The following is a 13,892-nucleotide window of genomic DNA, read 5'->3' as shown; positions in this document are numbered from 1 at the left end:
AGAGGGAGAGACAGCTGGCAATGTTATATCTACAGAGCCAAAGCATATGATGGATACTCGCATTGTGTTCGCAACAAATATACAGATATATAGACATATATATATTTATGTATATATGCAGACATATCGGAAGGTATCGTAAGCATATTGTCTCAGTCTTCGTTCGGCCTTCAATCGCGCAGCTTAGTTCCATTCAGTTAGCGAATAGTGACGCACATGCGGGTTTCCACTGCGGTTTATCAAGAACATTGGAGCATTGCATATTTTATTGGTCATTGCGAACATTTCTATTGAGTGAATTTCGGTTGCGTCAGATCCGACCGGCATAAGAATTAAACACGTGTTGCCAACAACCATAAATTGGCCAAGCAACTTTTGTTGCTGCTCAGTTGCCGGTTGACCGTTCGCTCAAGCTTACGCTCTCTCCGAATCGGAACGGAATCTGAATCGGAATCCGAATTCGAGCCGTCGGAGCAAAGTACACGTCACCGTCATAGCAACAGCGTCGTCGTCGCCTCATCACGAGATACGCATTCAAAAGAAAGCAACTAACAAAAAAAAAAAAAAAAAAAAAAAAAATATATTTTTTTGCACACTCATAAAGTATTCATTAGTGATTCATTTGACGGCAAGTGGAATAGCATTTGTGGGCACAGTTTGAATTGTGACGCCGGCGGAACAAGACGTTCCTCAAACGAGATGGGCTACGATGAAGTGATTGTTCAGTTGGGCGATTTCGGGCGCTACCAAAAGATAATCTATCTGTTGATCGCGCTCACCTCCATTCCTGTGGCATTTCATAAGCTCGCCGGGGTTTTTTTGCTCGCCAAGCCGGATTTCCGTTGCGCACTGCCCTCTGACCCCGCCAATGCCAGCTATGATTTGCCCTCGCAGCTGAAGGAGCTCGCCTATCCTAGCGAAAAGCACACCTGTGAATATTACCAACTGGCTGTGGATGTCAATGGCAGCTACTACAGGACCAGCAACGAGACGCAGCGTTGCAGCAGATACATCTTTGATCAGTCCACGTATCTCAACAGCGCCGTCACGGAATTCGAGTTGGTTTGCGGACGTGGCTTTTGGGGTGCCACCAGTGATGCCATGTTCATGGTGGGCGTGCTCCTGGGCAGCATCATCTTTGGCCAGCTGAGCGACAAGCACGGCAGAAAGCCAATCTTCTTTGCCTCGCTGGTTATCCAGGTGATCTTTGGTGTGGCCGCTGGCCTGGCGCCGGAGTACTTTACCTATACGCTGGCCCGCCTCATGGTGGGTGCCACCACATCGGGTGTGTTCCTGGTCGCCTATGTGATTGCCATGGAAATGGTGGGTCCCGCCAAGCGTCTCTATGCCGGCATCTCTGTGATGATGTTCTTCTCCCTGGGCTACATGTTGACAGCTGCCTTTGCCTACTTTGTCCACGACTGGCGTTATCTGCAGATTGCCCTGACGCTGCCCGGACTGATCTTCATGTGCTACTACTGGATCATTCCGGAGTCTGTGCGCTGGCTGCTGTCCAAGGGAGACAAGGAGCGAGCCATTAAAGTGATCAAGAAGGCGGCGAGATTCAATCGCGTGGAGATTACAACGGAGGCGTTGATGGTGCTGCTGGATGAGGGCGATAGCTGCAATCAGGAGCAGAAGCAAAGGGAGTTGGAGGGGGATCAGGAGCAGCAGCAGCCGGCGAATACACCCTCTGTGTGGGATCTACTACGATATCCCAATCTGCGACGCAAGACACTCGTCATCTTCTTCGACTGGCTGGTCTGCACCGGTGTCTACTATGGCTTGTCCTGGAGCACTGGCAATCTGGGTGGCAATGACCTGCTCAACTTTGTCATCTCTGGCGCTGTGGAGATACCCGCCTACTGTCTGCTCCTGCTGACACTCAACAGGTGGGGACGTCGCTCGATTCTCTGCGGTTGCATGTTGGTCGCCGGTGTCGGCCTCATCCTGTCCGGCTTAATGCCCAAGAGCCTGCACTGGCTCACTGTGACACTCGCCATGATTGGCAAGCTGGCCATAACCGGCTCCTATGGCACCATCTACCTCTTCTCCAGCGAACAGTTCCCCACTGTGGTGCGCAACGTGGGCATGGGAGCTGCCTCCATGGTCTCTCGTCTCACTGGCATACTGGCGGCATATTTGAACTCCTTGGCCCACATTTGGCCAGCTCTTCCACTGCTTGTCTATGGCTCCCTGGCGTTGGCTGCCGGATTCGTGTCCTTGCTGCTGCCGGAGACGCTCAACAAGCCGACGCTGGAGACGATTGCCGACGGCGAGAGATTCGGCAGAAAGGAGAGCAAGGATCTGTACGTGGAGACGGGCAAACCCATGGAGGAGCAGCCCCTAAACGGTGTCCTGGCCAATGGCAAAGGCCACAAATTCTAGGAAAAAAAAGTAAAGCAAACTCACAAGCAATTCTCGAACTTTGGAGTCGACTTGCGAATGCCCTACGCGAGAATCTAGGTAGCTACAGAATTAATGAATGACTGTGGGTACTCATTTATTTATCCAACTTTACATTTAACTGCTGCTTGGACCAACCTAAGCACATTTTCCTACATTTAGTTCCATGAAAAACGACAAAAGACAAAGTATTATATTTCAGAAATCTCATATGCATGCCAAAACAAAAAAAAAAAATGAAATGAAAAAAATAGAAAAATGAATTGAAAGCAGAGCATAGAAAAATCTGTGGCACGACGGGGGTGGATTTGTTTTGACCATTTCGACAATACCTGTATTATCCCTTTCAAGGGGGATTAAATATATTTCAGGGACAGCACACAGTGTGATCCCAATCAGTGCTCTCTTTGTTAATCCCGACTAGACGCAAACACATTCAAATTAACCTCCTGCCAACTATGACACTGTATTATGTATGTATTTATACTCGTACTTATTTAATTACTACACTCTAACGAATTTTTGTAGCAAATAAATATACAGCTCAATGTACTTATCTCTACGCACTCGACTTATTTTTAATTTTATTAAAATTTTTAAATCAAATTGTGTATTTGTCTGGACCAAATTATCATAAATAATAAATAAATTATATTTCTTTAATGCAAAAATGGAATTCATTTTACTTAAATTGAAATTGAAACAGAAATTTATATTAATATACTAGCAGCAGATATTATAAGTGGGAGACTTGTCAGATTTAGTCAAATTCACGGAATCAAACCGAAACAAACATAGTTTCCGGAACGTCCTGAAACAAGTATAATGGTAATTTGTTTTATTCAAGTCAAAATTTTTGTCCAGTTTATCATGATATCTTACAAGAAAATGAAACGTTTCAAATTTAATTATCAAATTTAAAGTGTTGTTTTATGCTAATTACGATATAGGGTTGATTAAAAGCGAAAATTTGAGATTTAAAAATTTTATTTTTCAAAATTTTAAAGGGACCTGATGGTAGGTCCATGGCATAGAACCATGGCTTCAAAAATCGATAAATAATAAAATTTTTAAAATGAAAAATATTTGAATACAGAATGAATAAAGAGGCCAAACCATGATCAAAATGACATACCGCTTGAAAATCGGTACAGTTTTGACAAAGTTATGACAGTTCGAAGTTGCTCAGGCCTCTGACTTAGCAAATTTACAAGTCAAAATATTTCTTAATTTTTACATGATTTTTTACAAAAAAAAATGAAAGTCCTCAGAATTAAGTTTAAAGTGTCGTTTTATACTAATAACGATATAAGGAGTTGATTTAAAGTGAAAACTTGAGATTTAAAATTTTGAATTTTTAAAATTTCAAAGGGGGTACCCTTACCATCAACATAGAACCATGGCTTCAAAAATTCGAAAAATAATAAAATTTTCAAAATGAAAAATATTTGAATACAGAATGAATAAAGAGGCCAAACCATGATCAAAATGACATACCGCTTGAAAATCGGTACAGTTTTGACAAAGTTATGACAGTTCGAAGTTGCTCAGGCCTCTGACTTAGCAAATTTACAAGTCAAAAGATTTCTTAATTTTTACATGATTTTTTACAAAAAAATGAAAGTCCTCAGAATTAAGTTTAAAGTGTCGTTTTATACTAATAACGATATAAGGAGTTGATTTAAAGTGAAAACTTGAGATTTAAAATTTTGAATTTTTAAAATTTCAAAGGGGGTACCCTTACCATCAACATAGAACCATGGCTTCAAAAATTCGAAAAATAATAAAATTTTCAAAATGAAAAATATTTGAATACAGAATGAATAAAGAGGCCAAAACATGATCAAAATGACATTCCGCTTGAAAATCCGTTGAGTTTTAATAAAGTTATGACTGTTTGAAGTTGGTCTGATTTTGGATCTGGCATTTTTACGAGTGAAAAGGTCTCGAAATTAAATTTAAAGTGCTTTTATATGCAAATTTCTATATAAGCAGTTGAGTAAAAGGGAAGTTGTTATTTAAATATTCGTTAAACATAAGAAATCAAAATGTTATTAGTATTATTTATAAGAGAGTTCAATATTCGGCTTGCCAAAGAAAGCTAAAACTACTTATAATATTCGCAAAATGTTTTGTTATCACTATTACACTCGAGTAAAACACGAGACTCACATTTAAAAATAAGTCAATTAAATTTTAAAATATTGCGACTGCATTTCAATTTAGATACACTTAAAAAATCGAGTAGTCATTTATAAGGTTCATTGAGATATACAATAATTAATTGGCACAGACAGTTGACACAGTTATTCTCGGTTGTAAATAGTTGAAACGAATTGTCATCTAAAGTTTATTTATATTGTTAAAGCTTTCAATGTTAAGCTTCCCCGCTGACTTAATCTATTTGCATAAATATGAGCTATCCAAATGTCTATATGCATAAATAAATATTAAGTACTAGAATGTCGCGTGTTGTTAGAATTATTTGAATAATCATACAAAGTAGCAAACAGAGAGGCGAAAGAGAGAAACAGTAAGCGATAAGCGTTTACATGCCAATAAGAGATTAAAAGAGAGAAAAGGGAGATAGGCAGAGAGAGGGAGAGAGCACATACGCTGCTAAATAAATTGCAAGCTGTATACTGCCAAAAACGTGCCACAGTTGTTGCATTTTGATAATCAATCGAACATTTCTTTTCCTTACCCTTGTTGGCTAGCATCCCTTCGCATTTCCCCCTCGAAAATTACCTGAGTTGCAATTGTGTTTGAAGAATTTAACGCATTTTCCGTAGGGTGAAAATGCTGAGAGCCAAAGGCAGAGCGTCAGAGTTGAGATAATGAATGAGTTTGCTGCTGTCGTTGTCGATGTGGTTTTTCAGTGCTTGAGAAGCCGCTGCATGGCGCTCTCTTAGTCGCTAACTGGCTGAGATCGCGAGCGGTTGTTTTGGTTTTGAGCGCGTCAAAAGTGTTAAACACAAAAATTAATTTCCAAAACGCCAAAGTTGCATACGACTGAATACTTGTTGTGGTCTCGAGACTATTTGCTTATTTACCCAACCAAAATAATAATAAAAAAAACAAGCTTTAAGTGGGACACGCGGCGTATACGCAATAAAGCTTGAATACACTGAACGCGAACGAGTTGCGCCCTCGCAATTTATTTGGTGGGTGGGTGCGTTGAACCTCGCGCTCGACGTGTCCCAAATCATACGACCGTGGCCAGAGACTGTGATTAGCAATCACAATCCACTATCTATTATCAGTTATCAGTTATCAGCATGGGCTACGACGACGTTATTACGCACCTGGGCGAGTTTGGGCGCTATCAGAAACGCATCTACTTGCTGCTCTGTCTGCCGGCAATAGTTTGTGCCTTCCACAAGCTGGCTGGCGTGTTTCTCCTCGCCCGTCCCGACTACCGTTGCCTGCTGCCGCACGAGGATGCGGCCACCGCTCGCTTTGAGTCGCTGCCCCGCGAGCACTGGACGCGAGCGTATCCCAATGAGAGTGTCACCGGCAAGCCGGACACCTGTCGCTACTACAATGTGGATTACAGTGGGGATTATCTGGCTGGTAACCAGACGGCAACGCTGAATGGCACGCTGCAGTGCAGCAGCTATGTCTACGATCAGTCCAAGTATCTGAACAGTGCTGTCACCGAGTGGGACATGGTCTGCGGTCGCAGCCTGTTGAGTGCCACCAGTGATTCCTTGTTCATGGTGGGCGTACTCCTGGGCAGCATCATCTTTGGCCAAATGTCTGATAAGCTGGGACGCAAGCCAACCTTCTTTGCCTCGCTGGTGACGCAACTGATCTTTGGTGTCATTGCGGGCGTGGCTCCCGAATACTTCACCTACACCATTTCCCGTCTGATTGTGGGTGCAACCACGTCGGGCGTGTTCCTGGTCGCCTATGTGATTGCCATGGAAATGGTGGGTGCGTCTTATCGTCTCTTTGCCGGAGTCGCCGTGCAAATGTTCTTCTCCGTGGGATTCATGCTGACGGCGGGATTTGCCTACTTCATTCACGACTGGCGCTGGCTGCAGATTGCCCTGACGCTGCCCGGGCTGCTCTTCATGTGCTACTACTGGATCATTCCGGAGTCGGCCAGATGGCTGCTGTCCAAGGGACGCAACGAGGAGGCATTTGTAATAATTGAAAAGGCGGCCAAGGCCAACAGAGTGGAGATTCCCAGTGAGATCTACGAGCAGCTAATTGAGGAGGCGGCAGAGAAGAAGAAGAAGGAGCAACTGGCTTCCTCAGAGCCATCAGCTTCGGTTTTCGATCTATTGAGATTTCCCAACTTACGCCGTAAAACGCTGCTCATCTTCTTCGACTGGTTCGTCAACAGTGGAGTTTACTATGGCCTCTCGTGGAACACCAACAATTTGGGCGGCAATCAGTTGGTGAACTTTGTCATCTCCGGCGCTGTGGAGATACCCGCCTATACCCTGCTGCTCTTCACCCTCAACCGGTGGGGCAGACGCACCATTCTGTGCAGCACCATGCTGGTGGCAGGTGTGAGTCTCCTGCTGACCATCATTGTGCCGCAGAGCATGAACTGGCTTTTGATTACCTGTGCCATGATTGGCAAGATGGCCATCACCTCGTCATATGGCACAATTTACATCTTTTCGGCCGAACAGTTTCCCACAGTGGTGCGTAATGTGGGATTGGGTGCCTCCTCGATGGTGGCTCGTGTGGGTGGCATTCTGGCGCCCTATTTGAATCTGCTCGGCGAGATCTGGCGTCCCCTACCCCTCGTCGTTTGTGGCGCCCTCTCATTTACTGCCGGTCTATTGTCGCTGCTGCTGCCCGAGACGCTCGACAAACCAATGCCAGAGACTATTGAGGATGGCGAGAATTTTGGCAAGCGACAAGCGACGACAAGACGACCATCCAAGGAGGAGGAGTTGAAGGTCATGATCAATGGCAAGGCGACCAGCTGAAGGGGAGTGACGCGTTGGCTGGACAACAAAACTGGCCATTTCAGCGAATTTAGTCAATTTGCATTTATTTATTCGATGGAAATGTTTATCAACTCATATGTTAAAATTTATGCAATTTACTCAATTTTATTTACATTTATTGTCCATTAAAAACAATGCACATTTTGAATTATACTCGTATACATATATATTCTTTCAGTCTAGAAAGCAATGAACTTTAGAGCAGTTTATTTATATGATTACTTTTTTTTTATATTATTAAATTTTACACGCGATAAGCAGTGAGCCAATCATTGAATTAGGTCTTTATGTGAAGGAACACCACAAAGCAACAACTGATAAGGATAACAGGCGCTTTTGACGCTGGGTGCAACAGTCTAAGCTCTGGCTGCAGTTCACTGTACAGCCAAAAGCACTATCACATTAGTTAATTTAATTATTCATTAATTATGTTTGACAAACTGCTTTATTTTGTTATCAACTGAGTCAACAGGGGAAGTCGCCAAATTTCATATCAGAAATTGTATAATTTTGGCACTTGGCAACACTTTTATCACTTTTATAGTACATATTTATTAGTATCTGCATATGTATTAATGTGTGTTGTTTGCTTAAATATTGCTTGATCTGCTCTATTCTCAACTGTGTGATAATTTTCTATTAACTATTTCATTTTTGATGAAAAATTACGCAAAATTGCATTTAATGAATATATAAATAGACATTTAGCAGCGCATTTGAATGGATAGACAAATAAACAAACGTAAAAGCTTCATTGAGAATATATTATATAGATATTTATCTAGTTCATCACCTTCCCATAAACCTTATATCATTGATTTTTCTTAATTATGGCTAATTAGTTATAATTTGCTTATTTATTTAAATAGACTTCAATAACTAAATAAACCACAAATTGTCGTAATCATTAATGATTGAAGGTCGTAATCAACGAGCTATGCTGTGTACTTGAACTTCAATCACATTGTTTATACGGGAGAATGAACATTGTAAATCTAGGGCATACCCAATGCTCATTTCTATAAATGAATTAAGAGCGAGTCGTAAAAGTTGTGACGATGTAAAGAGAAGAGATTAAGTAAGTAATCAAAAGTTTTTCGAATGAACACGTTTTTGTGTACACAATTGTTATCACTTGTGTAAAGTGATAAATAAATAAACGGAAACATTTATCGCAACGTTTTATATACGAATTTGTATTTGAATTCAACGATTGGGCTTTTTATGCTGCCCCCGAAAATTTGCTATGAAAAAATAATTCTATTATTAATTGAGTCTGATTCAACTATATAAATCAGGTGCTTAATCTAACCCTTAATAAATGACTATCTATCTATAATTATCTATTGCTTTCTGATCAGCAAACATATTTGCAGTTATCAGGGGTATTCCCTGCAGAGGAATTAATCACAAAGAGCTTAGCTGTCATCGCCATTGTACTGCAGCACATTTTCTGCATCAGCCGTAAAGTATGCAATACATTTTGTAAACTCGATGTGATTTTCAGTGTACGACTGACTTACTGCAGTTGTTAAGTTTACTAACTCGTTTTCATATTGACATAAGCTGAAATATATAATAGCTAAAATGACAATATATACTTCCATCTACCGAATAATCGAATCTCGCATATCTATCTAACAGAAATGCTTTTCCACACAATATAGATATGTATTTCTGTTTCAGCTGAAAAGTATGCTATACTTTTTAACATGACAAATATTTTTACCTTGGTGTATTTTGTAAAATCCTATTTGGTTTTGCTTTCAAAATTTTCAAGTATGCAATGTCTGAAAATTATATGATTGTATTTCAATGGACTTACCTTTTGGCAAAGAACTACCCCAATTAGATGTGCTAATTGTGGGCGCAGGTCTATCGGGCTTAACGTCTGGTGTCAAAATATTAGCTAAAGAGCATTCGCTTAATCTTAAAATTCTCGATGAGTGCAGCAAACCCGGAGGTCTGCTGGGTACACAGGGTCTGCGATTTGTCAATAAGGAGCAGACGGAGATGATCAACTTTATGAGCCAATTAAATGTAACACTTAGAGTGCGTGAAGAGGACGAGGGAGCTAACTTGGAACGCTGTTGGGATCTCGATCGTGGTCTGCTGGCGGCACCAGTCAAGTTTGAGCTTAGACGTTATATCAATATGCTGGATCTGCGAATGAAGAAGTATAGCTCGCTGCGTTTTCGGTTAGATCAGATTTGCAAATATCGTAATGAAGTTGATTTTATAGTGGTTTTCCTTTGTTTCCATTCAGATTTCGCAAGCGAGTACCAAACATGGAACGACACATACGCTCAAACTTGTTCTTCGAACAGTCGCGAAAATTCATGTTCAATTTGGTGGAATTATTCTCTGGACTGCCCGCTAATGAAATCAACTTTGATGAGTTCATGTGCCTGTGCAGCTCCTGCGGTGGACTCAGCGTCATAATCGATATGTAGGTGGCCCAATTGTTATTCTACAATATCGAATTCCATAACCATTACCATTGCCATTTCAGCTATTTCAAAATGCCAAAATCCATGATGGATGTGTCTTGTAAGAAATTGCTGGATACCCTGATTGAAAAATTACATGATATTGAGATTCTCAAGAATGTTAAAGTTGTTAAGGTGAAGCATTTTAAGGATTATGTTGAGGTCACCAATTCCATTGGTAAACCGTACACAGCACAAGCTGTAATCTTAGCCATTCCTTGGGAAAGAGTTAATGAGCTTCAGTTCGAGCCTCCGTTACCAAAACAATACTTTAAGCCGTCAGCGCACAAGGACAGATCTAAGAAATTGTTGACCCAATTCTTTATGAGGTACACCAAGTCCCACTGGGTATATCAAGGATATTCCGGACACTTTTTGAGCGTCGAACCCTTTGTGGTTGGCTATGAAAACCAACCGACTGAGTATTCTGGCTACATGATGCACAGCCCGGATGAATCGAACAGCGTGAGAGAAACTGTATTGGAGATGTTGGCTGAGAATTTTGGGGAGGAGATGCAAAATCCATTGGAATATCAGGAACAGACCATGGAGCTAAATACGACATTGAGCAGTCCACAGACAAAGCCTTGGCTGCGGGTAATCTGGTCCGGTTCCTCAACCGTTGCCACCAAAAATCGTAATCTCATGGGTGGAGCAGTGGAGAGTGGCATAAGGGCGGCAGTTAGTGCACTGTATGTGGTGCGACCTCAGGTGGTTAGCTGGCGGGATCTGCAGGAGGTCCAGGACAGAAAACTCTATGAGGGTATCAGCCTCAGTCGCGTCTCTGCTCTGCTCAGTCGTATCAATCTCTATAACTTTACCTTCTACAGTGTCTTCGTCATTGGTCTCGTATTCTTACTCAACTTTGGCTACGGCCAATCAGCTTAAATATATAAGTACATAATACTTAATACTTGATACTACTTTATTTCTATGTTGTTACTGAGACGGCGATCTAATTATTTTGACATTGCAATTGCCAGGGGGCACTTCACCTAGTTCAATCTGATACTCGCTCAAGTGTTTCGCTTAATTTACTCAGCTTTGTCCACATCTAAGCAGTTAAGTACAAATATTTTTTGCATAATTCTAAGCTCGTTTTAGTGGGTAATCATTCACTTAAGCAATGCGATCCGAAGCAAACGCCACCCACGCCACGACCAACAAATTGGGGTTCATAAATTTCAATCATTTCCCAGAATACTTCTCTAGTCGTTAGTGATGAGCATCATAGTTTAGAACTACTTACCTGTATATATTTGCACCGAAAACTTAGGTTTACATTTAATTTGATAATAAATTAAATGACTTATTTGTGAAAATAAAGTCAGGAAGTGCATTTGATTTTACATTTAAAAGTGAAAAAAACAAACTTAAGAGCTTTGAGACTTTTCATATTAAAAATTTCTTTATTATTTTTTATAAACACCGTACTAACTTAATTAAAATTAACAACAAATTTAAATAAAAAAATCTTAGGTAAAATTTCTTTTGTTTTTCAATTTTAAAGGAATTTTTTTTAATTTTCAAAAACTTGTAAAACATTTGTTTTTTTCATCCCTTTTGGTTTTCAGCTTTAAAAGATAACGCCCAATTTCAAATCTATCAAACTATTGTTCTTTTTTTCAAAATATTTATTTGGTTGGAAAATAAAATTTAGAAAATAAATTTAAAGACTACACTTTTTCAAACGAGTTTCTTTTTTTTAAATCAGGTTGCAGTCGTGCTTTAAATTTAATGCTCATCTCTAGTAGCAATTTAATTTAAATTTGACTTTATTTAAGTTCTATTTATATGAAATTTGAAAATAAAATGATAAATTTTTTGTTTTTTTTGGCAATTTTTATTTTGATTGAATCAAGTCTCCTTTATTAGATTAGTGCCATCGGCAAATTGACAATGATGAATGGGGCTGTGGCCTAAAAGTGAAAGTAAATGGGCGTGGCCAGGGGCAGTGGGAGCAGTTAGCTTGGTACGTGAGCTGGGTGCAAGATCGCTGTAACTGTAACTGAGAGAGGCATCGAGTCACATGCACTTCTCGCTGTGACCAAAATCGAATAATAGCTGCACGTGCTGGCCAACAACGAAAAGATTGAGAGACCAACCCATCCAGATCCGAGTACAATCGAATTGTCAACGGAACACGCCCATGTTGCATTGCGATTCACAATTCACAATTCAAATGAAAACATGCCAAACAAAGTAATAGAGGCTTTAATTATTGGATCGTATAGGATCGTCAGACATCTGATTATAGTTGTTGCTGTTGATTTATTTATTTTTATTTTATCTATTGCTGAAGCGGTGCTAAAGCGCCGTTAGTCGCGCGCTGTGTTCTATGCAATTTTCGCAGATGAATAGAATACACGTACGAGTGCAGAGGATGATTACATGCATGAGAAAAACTAAACAATAATTAAAAAAGAAATGAAATGAAAAAAAATAAATAAATGATGTTTGCTGAATACCCTGCAGTCGTGTCCTAAACAACTGATGTCGGTTGCTTACGTATTAACATCGATGTCGATCGTTTGATTGACGTACAAACAATTTGCGGGGATCAATTGAGCTTGGCCAGAGTTGAAGAGCTCTTGAGAGTCGCATATGTGATCTAATCGTTAATACAGTTAACCCCAATTGGTATTTCTCGATGTGGGGTCAATGCATTGAAATCTGGTTCTAATTCTAGTTTGATATGCCAAACAAAACGTTTAAGGTTGACGATCGCTGCAAATTAATTGAAGGTCTTCTGAATGTAAAAATCTTTTAGATAATATATGTCGATAACAATTCGGAGTTATTCAAGTGTTAATACTTTTCCCACAGTTAATAAATACATATCGTTTCTAGCATTGTTTTCAGAGCACTCAGAATAAAGAGAAGTGCGGGCAAAGGGTAAAATTCAAATGCCTTCCGCTTTGATGGCTTCACATTCCATTTACATTGCATACAAACAATATTCATTCAGAGATTTTGATTTTGCTCTTTGAATTTTTAAGAGTCGTGAAGTAAGAAATGGAGAGAAAGAGAGAGAGTGGTAGAAAGAGAGAAAGAGACGAAAACAATAATGTAAACAAAGCTGGCGCTCTATTATCTCCCTTACGAATTTTAAGTGTAATGAAGGAAGGAATATATTTACAATGTAAATTATATGAATTACGGCGTGAAGTAGAGGAAATTAATGAACGAGCGTATGTACATTCATATTAAATAAAGCACATATGTATGTATATATATATATATATTGTCTAGCGAACTGTAGACAGGCAATAATGCGAATGCGACAATTATAAATATATTTCTAATAAAAAAAAAATATTGTTTACATGGAAAATTTTTATAATTATATGAAAATAGAATAAATTTATTTTAATAAACAATAAATTATTTATAATAAAAACTGTATTGTAAATATTTTATTTTCTTTTCTACAAAACTTCAATTGTACTGTACATTGTAATGAAAATCCTGTGCATATTTATTGAAATTTGGGATAGGTTGTTAGGTAGCCTAGGTTTTAGCTTACCTATTTATTTTTCGATCTGTTAGGGATGTTTTTTTTAAGGGTTGGACTGTGATAACGATGCTGATATAGATGGAACTGAAAATCTGATAGTTGAAATGAAATAAATACTTATTACTCGTGGATGTTTTAATTTTTTCTTTAAAAAGAATGTAGTTTTCTATAATCTATGATCAAAGCTTAAGATTAAGTGAAATATGCTCTGCTTAATTTAATGTAGAGTGTCATTGTCACTTAAAATAATCTCTCTTTAAACGCGCAATGATTTTTTTTTTAGATACGCCACAGAGACCAAAACTCAAATCCCAAGCATAAGTAAATGGAACGGGAAGAGCCGAAGCCGCACGATGCCCGATTCCGATTCCGAATCAGACCCGGAGCCAGAGCAAGTGAAGCACACTCGCACTCGCAATCGTAATCGTAATGAGTGTGCGTACTGTCAGTCTAAGTGTGAGTGTGTGAGATTTTTATTTTGTCTGTCTGTTTGTCTGGCTGACAGTCTGG

At 39.6% G+C, this 13,892-nt stretch overlaps 3 protein-coding genes across 3 annotated transcripts; all 3 read left to right on the top strand.

Moving 5' to 3' along the window:
• The first annotated feature begins 159 nt into the window (after positions 1-159).
• Positions 160-2,829, top strand: LOC117791380 (organic cation transporter-like protein). Its single transcript, XM_034631112.1, has one exon. The coding sequence runs from the start codon at positions 700-702 to the stop codon at positions 2,386-2,388; it is 1,689 nt and encodes a 562-aa protein (XP_034487003.1). The 5' UTR covers positions 160-699; the 3' UTR covers positions 2,389-2,829.
• A 2,471-nt stretch (positions 2,830-5,300) lies between these two features.
• LOC117792133 (organic cation transporter protein) lies at positions 5,301-7,524 on the top strand. Its single transcript, XM_034632132.1, has one exon. The coding sequence runs from the start codon at positions 5,685-5,687 to the stop codon at positions 7,353-7,355; it is 1,671 nt and encodes a 556-aa protein (XP_034488023.1). The 5' UTR covers positions 5,301-5,684; the 3' UTR covers positions 7,356-7,524.
• A 1,589-nt stretch (positions 7,525-9,113) lies between these two features.
• LOC117790534 (putative flavin-containing monoamine oxidase AofH) lies at positions 9,114-10,779 on the top strand. The gene is made up of 3 exons (XM_034630010.1): positions 9,114-9,574; positions 9,643-9,825; positions 9,889-10,779. The coding sequence occupies exons 1-3, from the start codon at positions 9,192-9,194 to the stop codon at positions 10,751-10,753; spliced, it is 1,431 nt and encodes a 476-aa protein (XP_034485901.1). The 5' UTR covers positions 9,114-9,191; the 3' UTR covers positions 10,754-10,779.
• Positions 10,780-13,892: the final 3,113 nt, after the last annotated feature.

This window comes from Drosophila innubila (genome assembly GCF_004354385.1).
Source record: "Drosophila innubila isolate TH190305 chromosome 3R unlocalized genomic scaffold, UK_Dinn_1.0 2_E_3R, whole genome shotgun sequence".
Classification (NCBI taxonomy): domain Eukaryota; kingdom Metazoa; phylum Arthropoda; class Insecta; order Diptera; family Drosophilidae; genus Drosophila; species Drosophila innubila.
Note: the sequence above shows the minus strand (reverse complement) of the source record. Positions and strands in the feature narration are given on the sequence as shown.